The sequence below is a fragment of the Panthera leo genome, chromosome B3 (genome assembly GCF_018350215.1).
Source record: "Panthera leo isolate Ple1 chromosome B3, P.leo_Ple1_pat1.1, whole genome shotgun sequence".
Classification (NCBI taxonomy): Eukaryota; Metazoa; Chordata; class Mammalia; order Carnivora; family Felidae; genus Panthera; species Panthera leo.
The window spans coordinates 6,122,882-6,144,960 of NC_056684.1; the positions used below are offsets into that span (position 1 = coordinate 6,122,882).

The 22,079-nt window shown below is 42.2% G+C and overlaps 1 protein-coding gene across 1 annotated transcript in view; it reads right to left on the reverse strand.

Moving 5' to 3' along the window:
* The window catches only part of TICRR (TOPBP1 interacting checkpoint and replication regulator), a 46,925-nt gene extending 26,333 nt beyond the window's left edge, over positions 1–20,592 (reverse strand). Inside the window, exons 1-9 of the mRNA XM_042941015.1 lie at positions 19,651–20,592; positions 13,345–13,624; positions 11,658–11,896; positions 10,290–10,524; positions 9,192–9,321; positions 4,830–4,969; positions 3,811–4,029; positions 1,201–1,352; positions 117–214 (exon numbers count right to left, since the gene is read on the reverse strand). Of these exons, the coding sequence (XP_042796949.1) occupies positions 117–214; positions 1,201–1,352; positions 3,811–4,029; positions 4,830–4,969; positions 9,192–9,321; positions 10,290–10,524; positions 11,658–11,896; positions 13,345–13,624; positions 19,651–20,313 (2,156 nt within the window). The 5' untranslated portion in view covers positions 20,314–20,592. The remainder of the gene's footprint in view (positions 1–116; positions 215–1,200; positions 1,353–3,810; positions 4,030–4,829; positions 4,970–9,191; positions 9,322–10,289; positions 10,525–11,657; positions 11,897–13,344; positions 13,625–19,650) is intronic.
* Between the last annotated feature and the right edge of the window lie 1,487 nt (positions 20,593–22,079).

Below are 22,079 nucleotides of genomic sequence, written 5' to 3' on the forward strand. Positions count from 1 at the left end.
CAAAAAGCCTCTTTGAACAATTGGCAATCTATTTTAAATGAATAGAAGCAAGTCTTAGAGCTTTGTTTGGGAGTGGTGGTAAATCAATCAATCAATCAACAAAGGTAGTTACTTACTCTCTGACTTTATCTTCATCCAGTTTTTTGCCCAGATTTTGTCGAAGACTTTTGCTAGTTTTTAAGAGGTGATTTTTTACCTGATTCAGGCAGTTCATCTGAAAATACAGAATTATTACCTAGGAGAAAACTGAGTTACTTATTATATCTAATTTATTTCACAGCTGACTAATGCCCTAAGAAGGGAAGTATATCCCCTTAGGTCTTTCCCTCTTATTGAACGAAAAATAGTGAAATGAATGTTCTTATTTCGTATCTTAAAAAGAAAAAACAGGGTAAAAAAGATATTTAAGAGCAAGGAGGTGTGGATACAACAAGCTTCCATGTCTGACCTTAAAAAAAAACAACCTTAAGGACTATAAATAACTCCTATCTATTTTTGAGAAGGAGACTGCCTTTCAGCACTAACCGTGAATAAAGACAATGACAGCATGGTCTAAACCAGTGGTTTACAATACTCCCTCTGCATAGAATCATCTACGAAGCTTTTTACAAGTACATATACCCAGGAACCAAGCCCAAGGGATCTGTTTCTGTTGGTCTTGAGGAAACCAGGTATTAGCATTTTTCAAAAATGTTCTAGGTGACTCTAAAGTCACCTAAGGTAAAAACCGCTGGTTTAATTCATGCAGCTAACATGTAGTTGAGAACAGAGATTTTGTTAGAAAAGAAGTACACGAAGGGGCGCCTGGGTGGGTCAGTTACACATCCAACTCTTGATTTTGGCTCAGGTAATAATCTCGCAGTTGTAAGATCGAGCCCCCCACGTCGGCCTCCACACCGAGCATGAAGCTTTGCTTAGGATTCTCTCGATGTGTCCCTTTCCCCCTCTCCTCTGCTCTTTAAAAAAAATTAAAAAGAAGTTCACGTAATTACCACTACCCTCACCCAGCCTATTTCCTGGATTTCTGCTTTACCAGTTCGTTGTGTCTACCTCCCAAGATCTGGAATTAAGTTCACCCCTTCTCTTATTTTTGAATCACACACTGCATAGCAATCATTTCCCAAGACATATGAACCAAACCCACCAACGAGCAACCAACCACTCCACCTATAATAAACAGCAACATCCATACTCTCTTACTTCCAATTCCTTGGTGCCTTTTGACTTTAGGAATGCTTTAATGGTTGAGATCATATTCCGAGCACATGAATGCAACATGATTTCTCCTGTGGCCACAGTCTTTTGGTAATTTTCATGTATATAAGACAGGAGCTCCTCTTCAGTTTTAAAGTCTGTGGGAAAAAAAAATTAAGTTGATCATCACATCCAGCTGAAGTCACTGTACGGCTTAAGCCAGTGGTTGTCAGCTAGGTATCTTGCCTCCCAGGGCACGTGTGGCTACCTCCGGGTTGCCAGACTGGTGGGGAGGAGGAGGGTGCTCCTGGCATCTAGTGAGCAAAGGCCAGGGATGCTGCTAAACATCCTGTGGTTCAAGGGACAGCCCCTAACAGACATCCAAAATGTCAGTGGTGGGGAGGCTGAGAAATGCAGAGATCCTGATTAATTTTAAGGCTCTGCAAATCAAATGTAGACATTATAAATTTAATGATAACTATTAATGGAAAAGAAACTATAGGGGCGCCTGGCTGGCTCAGTCAGTGGAGCATGCGACTCTTGATGTCAGGGTTGTGAGTTCGAGCCCCATGTTGGGTGAACAGATTACTTAAAAATAAAATCTTAAAAAAAGAAAAGAAAAGAAAAGGGATGCCTGGGTTGCTCAGTAGATTGAACGTCTGACTAGTGATTTTGGCTCAGGTCATGATCCCAGGGGTTGTGGGATCGAGCCTCGCGTCAGGCTTCACACAGAGCGGGGTGCCTGCTTGAGATTCATTCTCTCTCCCTCTGCCTGTCTCCCCTGCTTGCACTCTCACGTGCGCGCACGCTCGCTCTCTCTCTCTCTCAAACAACAAAAAAACACCTATATAACCTCCAAACCCAGCAGAAAGGAAGAGGAACAAACAAAACTTGATTAATCCCAGTCTGCTAGAAAGGATAAAACAAAAAACCTAGAATGCACAAAATAAGACTCTAAAAAACATCCAAGCTTATCAATAATTATAAACATCTATTTCACAAATGTACATGCTGGTTAAGAGAAACTATCAGATTGGGTTAAAAAATTCCCTTATATTCTGGATGTCACCAAATATTTAGAAGTATCAATGAAAACAGAACATAGCAAACTTGTATAATGCACTTAAATTAAAACTTAAAGGAAAGTTCATAGACTTAAATAACCTTTTAAAGAAGAAAAATAAAAACCAATTAGCTAAGGGTACAACAGAAGAAATAGCATGAGAGAATAAATCCAAAAAACAAAGGCAATACTAAAGACAGGAACAGAAATGAATTAAATAGGGAAAAAAAAACAAGAGAGATCAGCAGAAACAAAAAAATAATTCTCTGCAAAACCAGATACAGAAATCTATAGTAAGACTGAGGAATATTAAATAGAGAAAGGATAAATAAGCAGTATTAGAATGGAAAAATAGAGCAGAGATTTGAAATACTAAGAGGTGAGGTCAAAGTTCATTTTTTTCCATCAAGACACCCATCTGTTCCAGCACCATTTGTTGAAAAGATTATCGTTTTCCCACTGAATTATTGGGGCACCTTTGTCCAAAAGCATGTACCACTGCTGGGCGGGTCTATTTCTGCTTAGAATCTAATCCAGAAACTGTGTTAATATTAATGGCACTTGAGTACTGTTAATTTTGCTCTCCCTTGAATGAACCATCCACATTCGTGAATACTTTTTTACTAGCTCATTAAAGATGTTCTGTCCCATTCAAACTGATTACCATCTGTGAATCTAGCATTCCAAAGGTGGGGGAAAAAAAAAACTCTTCAAGGAGCAGAAAACTTTTACTCCAGAATTCTCAAAAGAAATCAAACGTAACATCATGCAGGTATTGTCCAAAGTTCACCTCCCACAGGACCGGCTCTGGTAGCATGAGCTAAGAATGTGCCCTGAGGACAAGAAACACACTGCAGTGCAATCCATTTTTTAGCAAAGAAAGAAACAAATAGGAAAATTAACGCTACTGGATGAAATTCTTCTGCCCAACTCTGAAAGACCTCAATACGCTAGATGAGTCACAAAGCTTCCCCATCTCCCTCTCTTCCTCAATGGCTAAAGCTTCTTTAACTACCTGTCCTAGGGCCATGCCATGGCCCTTCTTGTGACTTTACTGAGGCTAATCTCCCATCTAGTAAGCTCTTCTTTTACCCTCCTGCCATCTGAATTCTGCTTGTTCCTTAAACTCCAGCCTGGGCTCCACTGCCTCCTTAGAAGCCTTCTCAGCCTCTTCTGGCCCAAGGCTGACCTTTTCGTTCTCGACGCCTAGTATGTCTTTGCTGTTGTAGCTTCTTGGCTCTCTTATGTCTTACGTTGTATTAGTCCATTATGTACTGTGTGTATGTGTGTGTGTGTGTGTGTGTGTATGCTCGCATGTACACATGCATATATGAATTCGCTATTGTCATCTTTGTGATTGGATCATAAATCTGAGAATAGGACATGATCCTATTTTTATTGTATTCCCCATAACACACCTTGAGGAATTCAGCAGATATTCAATAAATGTTCATTAACTGAAGGACAGGATTAAAATTTATAAAAATACGAGGGTATGAAAGAATAAGTGTGGCCTTAGACCCCAAAACGCGATGGCATCGAGGAATAAATACCTTTAGGTTTAGAGCTTCGGAGTGTTCTCCCTCGGTTTTCCACTTTATCTGCCGTTCTTCCAACGGCTGCCCTTGGGATCCCCTTCTCCCCGGTGGCATCTGGACTGCCATCTGGACACGACTTCTGGGCCTTCACGTTCAGCCTCGCGACATTCAACATCTTTAAGGAACGGCACATGGTGTTCATCTTCTGCCTCACTGGGGTGCGAGGGACCCCTCCTACCAAAACAGCATCGTGGGAAGACAAGTAAAATAGCTTTTACTTCTGCAGAATTAGTAATGCTTTAATTCAGACTCAGTATTCTGTGAAGGGATACTGCAATAAAGTACATCCCTTCGGGAGGATGTGAATGAGGTGGTTCTCCCATCGGTCTGTACCTACAACACAGAAGAGAAAGAGAGCTCTTCTTTTAACGGAAGTTTAGGAACTAAATATGGCAACAAGATCGGATGATTTTTAGGAAGGCAGAGGCCGAACAGACCCAAGGTATCATCACCCAGTGGTCACAGAGTTGTGACCAAAGTTCTGGAAGGCAACTGAGCAGTATGCATTGCAAGCTACTTTTCCCCCACTTTTTGATACAGTAACTTGTTCCAGACAATTTACACTAAGGAAGTCACTCAAAGAATAAATCCTATGCACCCCATATACTACGGTATTACTTATAATGATAAAAATTGAAAACTGTTCAACAACAGAAAAATTTCATCAATCTTGTGAGGCAATGAGGTGGAACAGTAACTGAAAAGGCAAGGCGGCACAGGGAAATAAATATTGATGAGTAGCATACAAAGTTGTATTTGCATAAGTAAAAATGGAAATGGTTTCTTAAGAAGGTAAGATTGTAGGCGATTTTTTAACATCACTTTTGTACTAATGTAATCATTTTCAAGTTTGAAATGCAAGAACTTGTCCTCTTATTCAGTTACCGTTTCAACCCCATTTTAGGGAATTCCAGTCTTTTAAAACACACACTCTCTCAAGAAAGACTGCACCAAGAAACAGTCTATGTGCATACGTTTCTTTTTGCTGTCTTCCTGATTAGACACAGTGGATTCTTCCCGAGACTTTCTCTGGTAGAGGTCAGAGAGGCAACACGTTAATTCACTTTCAGTTTTGGAAGACTCTTCCTTATTAGATGAGGCAGCCTGTAGTAACCTGCGAACAAGTCAAGATGTCTAGTACAAAGCTGAAATTCTGATTTTTCAAAATGCTTTAAAAACAAAATTCATTAGCCTTTAAAAGCTAATCAAAAGATATCCCCACAAGCAGCCTTCAAAAAATGTATTTTCTCTCTCTTCTCATTTATGATTTAAACAGACTCAGGGACAGAAGCCACCTGTTAACAAAACCATTAATCATTACATATGGTAGTGACTTCTATATTGATGAGATCCTTAAGGTCCTACGGTACATGTCTAATTTAGGCAACTATTCCATAGTTGTTTTCTACTCACTGCCCATACATTAAAGTAGAAGACGATGCAATACAGTATAGTGAGTGTCACAGTGCCTTCTGAATAATTCCTTCACATCACCATTACATCATAGTAAACTAATCTGGAATTGATGAGAAGGGGAGGAAGTGTGGCAGAGGGGATTAGATATTAAAAGCTCTGCCTGGGGCTAAACATCACTAAGGGAAACCATGAAAAGAGCACAACTTTGAAAACGTATTCCTTGTAGGGGCACGTGGGTGGCTCAGCCGGTTGAGCGTTTGACTTCGGTTCAGGTCATGATCTCACGGTTTGTGAGTTTGAGCCCTGCTCTGCACTGACGGTGCACCCATAGTGCATGAGCAGCCTGCTTCTGATCCTCTGTCTCCCTGTCTCTGTCCCTCCCCAGCTCGTACTCTCTCAAAAATAAGTAAACATTCAAAAACAAACAAAACAAAAACTTATTACTTATATTTCACTATCTTCCATTATCTGATCTAAAAGTGGGAGGAAGTTATGGTGACATTGGTTGAATGGGCTGGGCTTCTCGGCTTCACACGTGCAGTTCTGAAGCAGACTAATTCTCCCTAAGTGTGCTGGGATTTCCTTTAACTGTGGGGATGGTTTGTTTTTCATTCTGTTAATTTTTTTTAGAACTTATGAGCCTTTCAATTACACAGAAAAGTAGTGAAAGCATTATTAGATATGTTCTTCCCACAAAGATTAAATATTTGCTAAAGCTTGACCTTATCGACTTCAGATTCTTTTAATGAAATTAAGCATTATAGACACAGAAAAGCCCCAATCTTTTCCCATCCTTTCCTTCCAGAAGTATCCCTAGACTAGTATCTGATTTATAGAGACATACGTATGTATCAAAACCAACATAAATTGCTATTGTATACATTGGAAGTTTTAAAAAATACCATACATCATCCTTTTGCAATTTTCTGTCTGTACTCAACATTTTTCATGAGTATATAAATAGCTCGTTTATTCCGTTTTACTAATCTATCTATAATGTTATATTGTGTAACTATACCATAGTCTGTTTATCCGTTTCCCCGCTGAGAGACAGCCGGTTCTTTCCACTTTTTCACTTGTAACGACTGGCAATGAACAATCGAGCGTAGCTCTCCTTGTATTTGTGCAAATACTTTAATGTAGACATGTAAAAGTGGAATTGCTGGGTGCCAGCATGTAAAGCTTCTCCTTTACGAGGAATACAAACTGTTCTCTAAAATGGTTGTAACTATTTACAATTCTATCATCGAAAGTGCTCTCATTTCTTTATGTGCTATATCCGACTTACTGACCTTCGACAATCTAATGGGTATAAAACAGAATCTTGTGGGGGGGGGGGGGGTTCTTACTGTCGTTTTCATTTCCATTTGCTTAAACTGAGCTTTTTTTTTTTTTTTTTTTAAAGTAAGCTCTACTAGGCCCAATGTGGAGCTCAAACTCAGAACCCCGAGTTCAAGAGTCACACGCTGTACTGGCTGAGCCAGCCAGGCACCCTGAAACTGAGTATCTTATCTTTTCAAATTACTGCTCTATTGGATTTCATTGTATGAATTGCTTGTTTGCATTCTGTGCCCAATTGCTTTTCTTCTTATTGATTTTTAGGAGCTCTGTGCTAATTTAGATACAAATCCTCTGCTGGTTATATGGATTACAGCTACCTAGGCCTATGACTAGGCCTTTTCATCATATAGGAAATTTTAAATTATAGTCATATATTTTCCTTCATGGTTTCAGTGCTTGATGTTTTATGTAAGAAAACCATTCCAAGCCTGAACTCCTCCTGTGTTTTCCCTTAAGATTTTAAAGTTTTACTTTTCACATTTGTTTAAAATTTATCAGGAACTTATTACTGTGTATGCTGTGAGGTAGAAATCTAATTTTTATTGCTTTTCTTCTGGAGAGCCAATTGTCACATCACCATTAATAGAACAGTCTATTCTTTCCCCAACAGTCTACTTATAATTCTGCCTCTGGTGTATGCGGAGCTCCCATACATGTGTGGGTCACTCTTTGGGCTCTATTGCTGTATGGGTCTCTCCGTTGATCCTTGCACCAATACCACACCACCTTATTTATTAGTGCTTTATGGTAAACACTGCTATCTTATAGGGAAAAGTGCACCTGTCCTGTCTTAGCCCTGGCAAGCTATACCACATCCAGGAATCAGAAGACTCATTATTAAGTCAATTCTTCCCAAATTGATCTCCAGACTCAATGTACTCTTAGTTAAAATCCTAGCAGGGTTTCCTGGTGGAAATTAACAGAATAATTCTAAAATTTACAGGGAAATGCAAAGTTTCTCAAATAGTCAAAGCAATTCTGAAAACAAAACCAAACAAAACAAAGTTGAGAGGACTAAAACTACTCGATTTCAGTACTCAAGACAATGTGGTATTAACAACTTCTGGACTAGATTCTTTGCAGAAATAAACCTGCACAATGGTGGTGAACTGATTTGGACAAAGTGCTACAGTAATTTAATGAGAAAAAGACTTTTAATAAACAGGGTTGGAACAACTGGTCATCTATATGGCAAAAATAAACCTTGACTTTACCTCTTAATACTATTTTGAATTTCTGCTTCATCTTTTACATTTCTAATATGGTTTATGTCTTCTTTTTTAAAAAAAATTACTCAATTTTACAATAGATAATTCCATTTTATTTGACTTCTCAAAAAATCACTTTATGTTTGTTGATTTCTATTGTTTATTTTCTGTGATTATTGTTCTTATCTTTATTACTACCTTCTTTATTTTGGGGATTTACTCTGTTGTGTTATTTACTGTATTGGACCCTTAGCTAATTGGCTTTTAATGTTGATTTTTATTTTTTTATTTTTTGTTTTATTAAAACAAATTTTTTTTAAGTTTATTCATTCATCCATTCTGAGACAGAGAGAGTGAGTGGGAAAGGGGCAGAGAGAAAGAATCTCAAGCAGGCTCTGCACCATCAATGGGAAGCCTGATGTGGGGCTTGATCGAAATCACGAACTGAGCTGAGCTGAAACCAAGAGTTGGCTGCTTAACTGACTGAGCCACCTACACTCCCCTTATTATTTTTAAATGTTTATTTATTTTGACAGAGCGTGCGTGAGCAGGGGAGGGGCAGAGAGAGACGGAGAGAAAGAATCTCAAGCAGGCTCTTAGGTGTGAGCAGAGCCCAATGTGGGGCTCGATCTCACGAACCAGGAGATCATGACCTGAGCCAAACCAAGTCAGACCCTTAACTGAGCCACCCAGGTGCCCCTAACCTTTCTTCTTTAAAAGACAGTTTAGGGGCGCCTGGGTGGCTCAGTCGGTTAAGCGTCCGACTTCGGCTCAGGTCATGATCTCGCGGTCCGTGAGTTCGAGCCCCGCGTCGGGCTCTGTGCTGACAGCTCAGAGCCTGGAGCCTGTTTCAGATTCTGTGTCTCCCTCTCTCTGACCCTCCCCAGTTCATGCTCTGTCTCTCCCTGTCTCAAAAATAAATAAACGTTAAAAAAAAAAAAAAAAAGACAGTTTAAGCTCTTAAATCTTCCTGTATGCATAAACTTAGCTGCATTATACAAATTTGTTATTTTTCATTTTTACTGAGATTTAATACTAAATATTTTCTTCCATAATGAGAACATTTTGTTTTTGTAATTAATTTTTCCCAAGTTTTTTAATTGTGGTAAATTAAAATATACTAAGTACACTGTTCAGTAGTATTAAGTAGATACATAATGTTGTGCAACCATCACCTCCATCCATCTCCTGAGCTCTTTTCATCTTATAAGACTGAACTCTATCCCCATTAAACAATGCTCTCCATGTGTAGTTTTTAGTATTACTGGACTACACTAAGAAAATGCAGTATGCTAAAAAACCAAACAAACCCATAAGCAGATAAGTGAGGGCCGATTTCATCAATCAATATCCAGAGAAATAAAGTTTTACCAAAATGACTCCATCAGACTTGAACTAGCGCCAGTCAGGTTAGAGCAGGGGAACCACTTCTCCATGACGGCCGCGCTCCAAGGACCGGTGCGGCCAAGCTCCTGCTGGGCCCACTCTGGAACAGGAGGAGCTACAGGGACAGGAGCAGAGATGGGAGAGGAAGGAGAGAAAAAGACGCATTAGGACCGAAGCAGAGAATCCAAACACCTGCTCCTCCCTTGGATTGGCCGCGTTCTTACAAAGGATGCACAGCCGCATCACTAACAACACTCCTCCATCCACACCACCAACCCCAACGGGTCTATGCTGTCAATGAAAAATGCCACTCCCGACAGTGTACAAAACGCAGGCTTGCTCGCGGTCCCTCAAATGGAACAGACACACACCTTTCTCAGAGTCTTGGCGTTTGCTGTTACCTCTTTGTATCACTTCCTTCAAGCCTTTGCTCAAATATTACTTTTTCAACAAAGTCTGTTTAAAATTTCAACCCCCCACCCCTTAACTCTCCCCATTCCCTTTTTCCTGCTTTATGACTATGGCACTTATCTCTTCTAAATATACTATGCAATTTCCTTATTCACTGTCTGGTCTCCCCAGACTAGATGGTACACTCTGTAAGAACACAGACTTTTGTCTAGTTTGTTCTCTGCTATATTCCCGTTACTTAGAACAGTGCCTGCCATAGCAGGCACTCAATAAATCTGTTGAATGAATGGGATAAATATCAAATTGATTATATTTATATCTACCTGGCATAAATAGGGTTTGTACTGTTATTAGTAACAATGCACCAGACTGGAGGTGGACAGAAGCACAATACTTTCACGTGCAGTCTTCAATAAGTATATTAAAATACGGGTTTCATCTCATACCTCTGATTTCACACCAGTTTCATAGAGCCTTTGGCCTCCTCAGAGGTGCTTCAGGATTTCTACAAATAATGATGATTTAAACTGCCTAAAGTATTGTAGCTTGCTTTTATCTGTTTTATAATACATATTGGGGTTCTACGAAGAGCACAGTGAAAAAAATTCTGATGGTAGAAGAAACTATAAACCACTGCCCTAGAGTATGTTAGTTATCGGTTCAGGAGCTTACCACAGGTGGCAGGATCCTCAGGTGAACTGTGAATCTGACTCAGTACAATATCCATAACATCAGAAAAAAGGGACGCTGTATCCTGGGGGCTCTCTGCCACAACTGTTTGGAGAAAATGTCTTTGAAATTCAGCCTCCTCGGTGCGGAACACAGTGAGAATTGTAGCATTGGTAGAGAGGGGGGAAATAACTCCAGTGATGGGGGGCCAGCCTTCACCAGGGTCCACGCTGGCAACCTACATCAGAAGGTCTAATTAATTGAGAAGACTGTTGATGTACAGCTAAAGGAGAAGGTAGCTTAGTAAAAGACAGAATGATAGTTTCTCCCAATGATTATTACAAAAGACAAAACTGTGGAACAGACGGGCTGGATGGGTATCAGTGCTCGAATTGAATTTAGTGACCACATGATCCTAATCTCTCAATCTATAAACAAGAAAAACCTAAGGTTACCGGGAATATTTACTAAGCACTTATTATGTGATTATAACTCACCGAATCCTCACAGCCGCTCTGAGGTAACAAAATGATTATTACCCCCATTTTACAGAGGAGGGATTAAGGCTGAGGAATAAGCAACCTGTTTAAGGTTACCGAGTTGGTAAGAGGCAGAAGCCAAGCCTGTACATGTATGAATTCGAAACCCATGCTCTTAACCATGAGGCAATACTAACACTTAAGGGATTTAGATACATAATTGCAGAACAGAGCAGAGGCCCAGCTGACTCCCTGAGTCCAGCTCTTTCATTAAGAACACACCTAACTCTTAGAACATCGGTCCAGAGACTGTACAGTTTTTCTATGTTTCACAAAGGATCTAGACGACAGAAGCCTTCTGAGGTTACAGAGGCAAAAGACAAAGTAAGGTAAAAAATTTGCCAGTAGTTGAAAATAATCATCACCTTTCAATCAAATCTGGGTACCTATGTGTTTTTCAGAAGACATTTCTAAGTTTGTGGAACTATTAAACACTATTACATCCAATTTTACAGTGAAGGGCTTCATAGCAATGACATTTAGTATATAAAAATACATAAGTTAGAAATATATATTAGAACACTCAAAAAAATAGCAAGAAACCACACATTATTTCACCACCCTAATACTTCCATTTGACCTGCTGCCTTTTCTTCCCATGTGAATATAACTTAACTTAATGGGAATCAAGGTACATGCAATTTTATAAACTGTTTCTTCACCAACAAGCACCGTCATGATGCTACCGTGAAATAGTATGATTCACAAAAACATCACCTGTGTCACTGAAAGTATGTTATGTAGATCCAGCCTTGGCTCCTCACGGACCCCTTATTGAACCGTACAAGTGCGTTATCAGACCGGAATAATTCGGCGCGTACACGGTACCTACCAGGTGTAAGTCTTGTGCAGTCAGCCTGCTTACCAGCTGCTGAAATAACAGCCTTTGAGTTGATTCGCTCTCCTCTGGACTTTGTAGCAACCAGCTATCGGTGCCCAAAATGCTACTCGCTGGGAGAGACCACCGGGCTGCTGTGCCTTTTAGGAAAATTCTGACTGGCTTCTGAAAGTGTCTCTGATGCATGGCCAAGGGCTCTAGGGTGACTGTCCATGTTTCTTGAATCTCTTTGTCTATTAGAAATAAGGAATATTAAAATTCTAATGTGAGAGGCACTAAAAATAGAATAGTAAGAAGAAAAAAATCAGATTGTCAGTCGAGGTGCTGGTAACTGTCACTTCACACTTCAACCGTCATTCCACTGCCAACAGGCTATCAGAGCAAGTTCATCTCGCTCTCTGGGAAGAGCGATAGATGAAAAGAATTACACGGGTGCAACTAAATGTCAGAACTTCTCAATAATTACGCCTTCGACGTAAGTATTCAAGTAATACTCATTACTTACAAAAAAGACAACACTGCCTCTTAAGTCCAGGGTATCAGATCTTATTAAAATGTTAAAGTCTAAAAACTAGGTATGACAGAACTGGTTAAACAAAACTACTCTTGGAGTTTCCTTAAACTGAACGTAATGCATCACATAGTTTTAGGTTTACATCTCTAGGCAGGATTACTCCTGTGTGGAGACAGGATTCACAAAGGAGATTCACCATACGACAGACCACACGGCAAAGCCGATTTACGAGGAGTTCACCATGCTGGCTCTTCCTGGTAACAAGCACCATTCTCAGCGCCTCTTAACTAATTTATTTCTTCTTCTCTTAATCAGTCATCGCTTCTCTGTGGTCTTCAATTGTTCAATCTCTTCTATGAGGTGGGAAATCTTACCACCCCCTCTGCTTGGGCACCTGAACAATATTATCCTTCTTTACAACAGCTGGGAAACTTTTTTTAAAAATTTTTTTAATGTTTATTTTTGAGAGGGAGCGGGGAGAGAGAGGGAAAGAGAGAGTGAGCGCTCGAGCATGAGTGGGGAAAGGGCAGAGAGAGAGAGAGAGAGAGAGAGAGAGAGAGAGAGAGACAAAGAATCTAAAGCAGGCTCCAGGCTCTGTGCTGACAGATAAGGGGTTTGAACTCACAAACTGCAAGATCATGACCTGAGCGGAAGTCGGATGCTTAACTGACTGAGACACCCAGGCACCCCAGCTGGGAAACTCTTTAAACAATCACTCACTAGTTCTTTTCAAAGGTGGGCTGGCAGTTATACTGTGCCCATGTCCAACCGTTTCCTGTGGTACCTCTGATTCTACATAGGTATCTTTTTTTGTTGTTGTTTTTTTAGTTTATTTATCTTGAAAGAAAGGGAAAGAGAGTGGGAGGGGGGAGAGGGAAGGGGAGAGAAGGAGAAAGAATCCCAAGCAAGCTCAGCACTGCCAGCACAGAGGCCGATGTGGGGCTCGAACCCATGAACTGTGAGATCATGACCTGAGCCAAAACCAAGAGTCAGATGCTTAACCCGCTGAGCCAGCCACCCAGGTGCCCCTTCACATGGGTATCTTTTAATTACAAGCATTGAGCGCCTAGACTGCTGGAAACTCTAAACAAATGAAAAGCATGGATCTGCCTTGAGGAAATGAATGTACCTGAGACCATAAAAGCCCCCAAAATAGTATTTGCTTACCTTCAACAGGGAGAAATAACATTCCTTCCATCCGTGGAAATGAGGCTTCATACGCAGGAGAATTATAGAGCAAACAGTTTAAAGTGGCATCAGATGGCAGAGTCGAAATCCATGAAGTGAGGGGAGATTCACTTGACAGCTTTTTTTCACTGCCAAGTAGTATTTTCCCAGCTTTAGTACAATCCTGGCGGAAAGTTTCGGATGGTAAGATAGTGCCTCCTACAAGGTGGAGCAGTTGACACACTGTCCAGTACCCAAGGTGATCTGGGGACTCCCACAACTGAAATAAAAATTATAAAGAACCTCAGGTAGTTATAAATGAGGCACCCATAAAGAAAACTTAGGGGACTAAAAGGCAACCGACGGAAGGGGAAAAGATATTTGCAAATGACATATCGGATAAAGGGCTACTATCCAAAATCTATAAAGAACTCACCAAACTCCAGACCCAAAACACAAATAATCCAGTGAAGAAATGGGCAGAAGACATCAATAGACACTTTTCTAAAGAAGACATCCAGATGGCCAACAGGCACATGAAAAGATGCTCAACGTCACTCCTCATCAGGCAAATACAAATCAAAACTACACTGAGATACCACCTCACAGAGTGAGGTCAGAGTGGCCAAAATGAACAAATCAGGAGACTATAGATGCTGGAGGGGATGTGGAGAAACGGGAACCCTCTTGCACTGTTGGTGGGAATGCAAACTGGGGCACCCGCTCTGAAAAACAGTGTGGAGGTTCCTCCAAAAATTAAAAATAGATCTACCCTATGACCCAGGAATAGCACTGCTAGGAATTTACCCAAGGGATACAGGAGTGCTGATGCATAGGGACACTTGTACTCCAATGTTTATAGCAGCACTTTCAACAATAGCCAAATTATGGAAAGAGCCTAAATGTCCATCAACTTTATTTATTATCCAACGAATGGATAAAGAAGATGTGGTTTATATATACAATTGAATACTACTTGGCAATGCGAAAGAATGAAATCTGACCATTTGCAGCAACATGGATGGAATTGGAGAGTTAAGTGAAATGAGTCAGGCAGAGAAAGATACCTTATGTTTTCACTCATATGTGGATCCTTAGAAACTCAACAGAAGATCAGTGGGGAGGAGAAGGGGGGTGGAAAAAAGTTACAGAGAGGGAAGGAGGCAAGCCGTAAGAGACTCTTAAATACTGAGAATAAACTGAGGGTTGATGGGGGGTGGGGGGGGAGGGGAAAGTGGGTGATGGGCACTGAGGAGGGCACCTGTTGGGATGAGCACTGGGTGTTTCAATTTGGGTGGAAACCAATTTGACAATAAATTTCATATTAAAAAAAAGAAAGCAAGCTTAGGGAGATCAAGAGAAAGTCAAGCTGGCATCTACATTAAAGGATCAAATTCCACAATCATTGTATTTATTAAGCCAAACACAAATAATGGCCAGTATCCTGTTACTGTACAGCCTAAGAATATAACTACTACATACTATGCCTTCTAGAAAGTGCCCATGTAGTGAAAACAACACTTGAGTTCTATTTTCTGGCAAGGAACAGAAGCGATAAAAATCCCTGGAGAGGAATCATGAAATGTCAAGAGTCAAAAGAAACATACAGTCCACTAATAAAAATAATTCTGTCCTACACAACAGAACACAACAATGGCTAGGTACCAAGGGAGCTAGGCAGGAGCCCCTCTCCTAGAGGGGGATCACTGCTGACTCACCCACTCCACATGACTGTGTGGGGACCAAGCAGGTCTCAGTTCTGTCCTCACTGCTCTCACCAAAGTCCTCATCATCTCTTGCCTGAACTCTTACTGTACAGCCTCTAAAGTCTGTGTCCCGCCTCGAATCTGTCCTCCATGTTTCTCTAAGAAGTATTCTTCCAAATCATATATCACATCATGCTATTTCTCTAAAAAACTTTCAAGGGCTTCCCACTGCCTCCACGATAACGTAACTCTTGGATAGCCCAGCCCTAAACAAACTTTCCAAACACATTATCTTTCCCTCGCCCATCGCTGCTTTCCAGACACACTGAACCACTAATGTTTCCTGAACATGCCCTGTTTTATCATCCATGCTTTTGTTCATTGTTTCCTGTGTCTTCCCCTTCCCTTCACTAAGTTTGGTAATCTAGCTCAAATACTGCTTTCTCTGTAAAAGCCGCTCTTCGCTTCCTCACACACAGCCAACGCTCCATTCAACCTTCTTTTAACAAGCTTTTTTTTTTTTGAGGCATTAAAGTCTTGTTTTATTACAACAATTTGGTCGAACTCCAATACCCATTTGAGCAAACATCCTGAACTGACCTACTTCATCAGTGGGAATTCTATCAGGGAGCATTGAGGTGACCCCCTCTGAGTCTCAACACCCAAGCATGGATTTCAAACTTTCATTGAGCAAACTTTATACGCCATAGATTAGTGAGACACAGTGCCTGTCTTCTAGAATTTTAAAGTTGGGGGTGGAATAAAACAATAATAAAATGAAATATTTAATGCAGCATCACAATATAACATGAGACTATTTAAGTAGTATGGGAACAGAAGAGTGCCTACCCCAAAATATGATTATTGTGCAGGTTTGCCTACTCCACAGGACAGTTAATAACTGTAGACAATAAATTGCTATGGAAATGTGAGGTCTTCCAGGACATCTCCAAACTTTCCATATATTCAGGTTCAAAGAGGGGCATAAGAGTGCCCAAGGTCACAGCAAGGGAAGGATAGACTAGTCCAAGAACCCAGAACTATCTTGGATAGTGCTTTTAATATGAGGGTTAAGACCCTTTGATGGACTCGGATGGATCCTTTGATGGATCAATTTCCTGGCTTATGATCAGCATTTAAAAAAAAAAAAAAACCAGGCTAGGAAATATCAGAGAACAGAAAATATCACATGTAACAAAGATAAACAATATATTGTAAGACTTTTCAGTTATGCATGCCAGTTTGGAAATTAATCAATATCTGCCATTACCATCCATGTGTCCACGCCTGTGTTCACTGCTATAAGGGAGAATGGAAGCTAGTTCATTCATACACCACAGATCCTGATTGGGGTTTTCCACCAAAGGGAAACAAAAAAATTTGTTGAAATTGTTAGAGATTCTGGCTAGAGGATAGCCAGGAAAAAAAAAATCTGCTAATCAATTGAAAAGTAAAGCTTTAATAAGAATTGAAAAAAAAACAACTTTTGATGAGAAGTAATATATGCACATGATTTGAAAAAACCACCATGAGGACTGCAAACTGGTGCAGCCACTCTGTAAAACAGTGTGGAGTTTCCACAAAAAATTTAAAATAGGGCTACCCTAGGACCCAGCAGTTGCACTACTAGGTATTTACCCAAAGGATACAAAACGCTGATTTGAAGGGGCACATGCACCCCAACGTTTACAGCACCACTATTGACAAGAGACAAAGTATGGAAAGAGCCCAAATGTCCAACGATGGATGAATGGATAAAGATGTGGTATATATACACAACGGAATATTACTCGGTGATGAAAAAGAATGAAATCTTGCCATTTGCAACAACGTGGATGGAACTAGAGGGTATTATGCTAAGCAAAATTAGAGAAAGACAAATATATGACTTCACTCATATGAGGACTTTAAGATACAAAACAGATGAACATACGGGAAGAAAACATAATACAAGAACAGGGAGGGAGACAAACCATAAGAGATGCTTAAATACAGGGAACAAATTGAGGGTTGCTGGAGGGGTGCTGGGTGGGGGGATGGGCTAAATGAGTGATGGGCATTAAGGAGGGCACTTGTTGGGATGAGCACTGGCTGTTATATGGAAGTGATGAATCATTAAATTCTACTCCTGAAACCATTAGTACACTTTATGTGAGCTAACTTGGATGTAAATAAAATTTTTTTTTGAAGTTATGTCAAAACAAAAAACACAATCAATATAAAGAGTATGGTTATATTTTTCATTTTTTTTTAAATTTTTTTTAACGTTTATTTTTGAGACAGGGAGAGACAGAGCATGAATGGGGGAGGGTCAGAGAGAGAGGGAGACACAGAATCTGAAACAGGCTCCAGGCTCTGAGCTGTCAGCACAGAGCCCGATGCGGGGCTCGAACTCACGGACCGCGAGATCATGACCTCAGCCGAAGTCGGACGCTTAACCGACTGAGCCACCCAGGCGCCCCTATATTTTTCATTTTTATGCATATTACAGAATAACTGACAGACAAGCCTTAGTGATAGTTTCGAATCTGGAGATTTATAAATGTCCACAAGACTATAAACTCCAGGAAAGCATCTGTCTGGTTCACTTAATGGTACACTCAGCACACCTAGCAGACATGTAATAAGTAGGTGTTGAATAAATCGGAGAGAAAGCCGAAAGTGTTCCAGGAGTCTCCTATGTTCCCTTTATTCTGCCAGAGTTCTGTGCTTGGATCCCTCCTCCCCCAGTCTGTGAATCCAGGTTCTGTTTCTCCCGTTCCATTTCCCAGATGGGGAGCTCCACCAGACAGGGCCTGGATTTTCTCTCCTTCCCTTTTCTCTGCCCTTGTAGCCAGAGCGCTCCAAGGACAGGACCCAAAGCTCCCTTTTGTCTCCAAGGTGTGGCCGGGCAGAGGCTTTTTGAATAGTAAAGGATCAATCTTCACCAGAAAAAAAAATTCCAGAAAAGCCTGTTTGATGGGACATTTTCTTAGGGGAAACGACACAGCTAATGTGAGAAGGGAAGCCTCAGAGAAGACCCATCCCCTCAGAAGGTAGAGTGTTAGAACTGGAAGGGGTCTCCAAAAAGGTACCATCAATCTCCTTATTGCAAAGCTATTCCAAAAAGAGAAAAAGGAGAGAAGGATCTCCAAGCCCCATCCGTTAAGATTTCTAGCCAGTATTTGATATAATTTCAGAACCAAGTCTTTGTTGTGATCTGGTGTCAATCATCCCAAATCAAACACTTATGTGTTGTGTATGGGTCCAACACTTCATTTGCTGCCTTAAGAACTTTTAAATTCTAGGATTCCTTTTTCTCCATGAAATGTTTACAATCCCCTTAAACACTCTGTCCCTTCCTTTTGACAAGCTGCTGCCTAATTTTGCATTTCCCACGCCTTTTTTGGGCTTTGCATGTGAAAGCACGTTGGAAATTTTAACATTACATACCATTATTTAAGCATCTGCTCATTTTCCATTTGTAATCTTGCAATTTAACCCACCCCTCGTTCAGTGGCAGGAGTTTTCAATAAGCGGAATCACATCTTTCACCTGGTTAACCCACTTCCCATCAATTAGAAGAAAATCGGCACTTTTACTGCTTAAGCCCCATAGATGGGCACTTGCTGAAACAAACTAAGCTCGTTTCTAGTTCAAACCTTTATACTTGTTCTTTGCCTGGAATGTTCTTTCCCAGCCTTCACATTCCTCCTCCTTCACCTTCTCTGCTTATAAAGGCCTCCCCCGACCATCACCCTATATAACAACAGTCCCCCCACCCTTTTACCTCCTCCTGCTCACCGGTTTGATCTATTAATCTTATCTGTTTCATGAATCTTCCTCACCAGAAGGTAAACCACTTCAGCTGACCACCGCACCCCCAGCAGCTACAACGTGCAGTAGGCGCTCAGTGCAATGGCTTGACTATTACAACAAGCAGACAGCAGAAAAATGAAGGTAAAAATATATACTTATCAGGGGCACTTAACTGAAGCTGGGGCCCCAAATGAGCCACTTAGAACCGGAAGTACCTAAATGTACTCCTTTAAGTCAACAGATACTTAACTGAGCTCACACAACGTTCAAGGTGCCATCTGCAGGGGACACAGAGGGGTGTGCGGACTTGCCTTTGAGAAGTTTTTAGACCAGATGAAAGGGAGAGACTTGCACCAGCGGAACTGATCACTGGGAAAGGGGAAGTGCCACAAAAGTGGGTGGAAATTCAAGACAGAGACCGAGGTGTTGCCACTGGGCAGGGCGTTGGAAGCGAGGCTTAGACTCGCAAAGGCTTCCGGGTGGCTGATAAGACAGAACAAGCACTCAAGATTTGTTGACCCAAGAGACCATGCTTCTTCACATGCTGGAATATTCCCTGGGAAGGCGGACAGGGCCCAAATTGTGAAGGGCTTTAAACGCTGACCTCAGCAGGGCCCAAGGACCTACCTGCTTTGTCGTGAAGACTGTCCCACTTTGTGACCACAGGACTTTCCTCCCGAACGGACCCATGCGGGTCAGGCCGGTCGCATTCTGGGCCCACTGGCGGCTCTGCGGACGCCGCCAGGTTCCGGCTGATCCCGCAGGACACCGTGCACCAAGTCGGACCTAACCATTAACTCACCTTGGGCCACTCGGTGGTGTCCACCCAGTACAAGGTGATTTTTCGGGCGATCATGACCTCCTGCACTCGCTTGGGCAGCAACTTCTCCATCACCTGCTTAGGGGCTGGCGGCAGGCGCTGGGCCTGCGCCTCGCACCCGGACACGAACTGCAGCAGCTCCCTCTGCGAATGCGGGCAGGGGGCCAGCAGGAAGACCGCGTTCACGAAGCCCCCGAGCGCAGTCTCGGCCTCCTTGGCCTCGCTCTCCACGTCCAGCAGTCTCCTCCCGCTGCTGCGCAGGATCGGCTTGGTGGGCGACGTGATCTCGGGCCGGTCCCACTGGTAGTCTAGCAGCGTCTCCATCAGGGCGCCGTGCGTGTGGCTGGCCCTGGGCGCCGGGCCCGGCAGGTGGGCGCCGTGGGCGCCGTCCCCGAGCACGGCGTCCAGCTCCTCCTCGAAGTCCTCCCAGGAGCGGGCCCCCAGCTCGCGGAAGTCAGACACGCGGGACGGCCGGCTCCGCGCCCCCTGGGAGTCAAAGAACTTGAAGGCCCAGCGGACCCTGGCCAGGCCGAATCGGCAGCTCAGGTAAGTGAGGAGGCGCAGGGCGGCCCGCCGGGCCGGGCTCCGGCCGGCGGCACCGCCCGCGGTGTCCAGCAGCAACATAACGTTGTGACAGCAGGCCATGCCGGCCGCGCCGCCGCCCCCGGGCTCCGGCCGGGGCCCGCGCCGCCGTCCTCTCGGCCCTCGCCTCAGGGAACCAGCGCCATTCACCACTTTCCCTCAGGAGTCCCGGTGGAAAAGCTCCCGCGCTCTCCAAGCGCTGCTGCCATTGGCGGAGTCAGCCCCCAGAGTCAGCTCCTATTGGTCGCTCGCCTTACGTAACTTACGAGAGTAACTCCCAGCCTTGGCGCTGATTGGAAGGACGACGGAGAAGCTCTCTGCCCGATTGGTGGAGGGCGTGGCTGTGAGCGGGGCACCCAGTTCCGGGAGAAACTTAACATTCATTGGCTTGGGCCTTCATTTTAAAATTTAAAGAGGTTGCGCTTCGGGGGCGTGTCCTTAAGTTTCCCCTTTGGTCAGGAGGCCTGGGTTTGGGCGATTGTGCGCAGGCGTGGGTGCGGGCTGCTGGGAGATGTTTACCGAGACTGAAAATTTAGGGCTGGAGGGGAACTTGAGACGGTCCGATTCAAACTGGCAGGAAGCCGCCCTAGACTTTCTATGGAGTAGAATCCGATGATGAAATTTTCGTTTTGTGTAATTTAAGAAAAATTTATTAACAATCAAAAGTTCACTTTGCCCCAATAATTTCAAGGAGTTTCTCTGAAGAAGGTAATTAGATCCAAATAAAAGACTTAGGTACATCGTAGAGTTACTTACTTAATTTGAGAAAGATTGGAAAACAGCTCAAATGGGCATGACTAAAGTACGGTACGGCCTAAAGGGAAGGAACATCAAGCAGCTTTCAAAAATATTTTTATATGTAACATTAGATTTTTTAAAAAAGGACTGTGAAACAGCACATGCAGCGAGAACCCTCAATTTTCTGTGCGTATATTTTTAAACTGTTATGATAAAACTGTACCGAAAGTTGTCTTTGGGTGATGAGGACATTATGGTGATTTTAAACATATATACCTATTTCACACTTTTCTGAATTTTCTATTCTGTATCCCCTTGTTACTTTTATAGTCAGGAAGAAATATACTTAGTGACTAAAAAGCATTTCCTGTTGCAAATAGAAGAAGCCGGGTTTCTAATCGGGCAACAAGGTAAAGGGAATATTCAAAGTAGAGGCTGAGGACAAAGGGGGAGTGTGTTTATGGTAAGCTGTAGGGAGGTCAAGGAAGGGTGGAAGATGGGACCAGTTTAAGGGACATGTTCTGCCATTTTTGAGTGGAGTGTTCTGTGAATACCAATTAGATCCCATTGGTTAGTGTGTTTTTTGAGTGCTTCTATATCTGTGCTGATTTTCTAACTATTCTCTCAGTTGTTGAGAGGAAGATGTTGAAGTCTTCAACTATAATTGTGGATGTGTCTTATTTCTTTCAGTTCTATCATTATATTGCATCATATGTTTTGCATCTCTGTTGTTTGATGCGTACACCCTTAGAACTGCTGTGTCTTCTTAGTGTATTGGCCCTTCTATCACTATGTAATAGTCCTTTCTTGTAACCGGTGCTTTTCTTTGCTCTGAAATAAATTTATCTGCTATTAATATAGCCTGTCTTGCTTTCTTTGATTAGTGTTTGCATAGTATATCTGGCTTGGATCTTTTTCTGTTAACTTATCTATATCATTATGTTTGAAGTGAGTTTCTTTACATAACATATAATTGAGTCAGTTTTAAAAATCTGTTCTGCCAGTGGCGCCTGGGTGGCTCAGTCGGTGGGGTGTCTGACTTCCTTCAGATCATGATCTCACGGTTCATGGGTTCAAGCCCCATGTGGGGT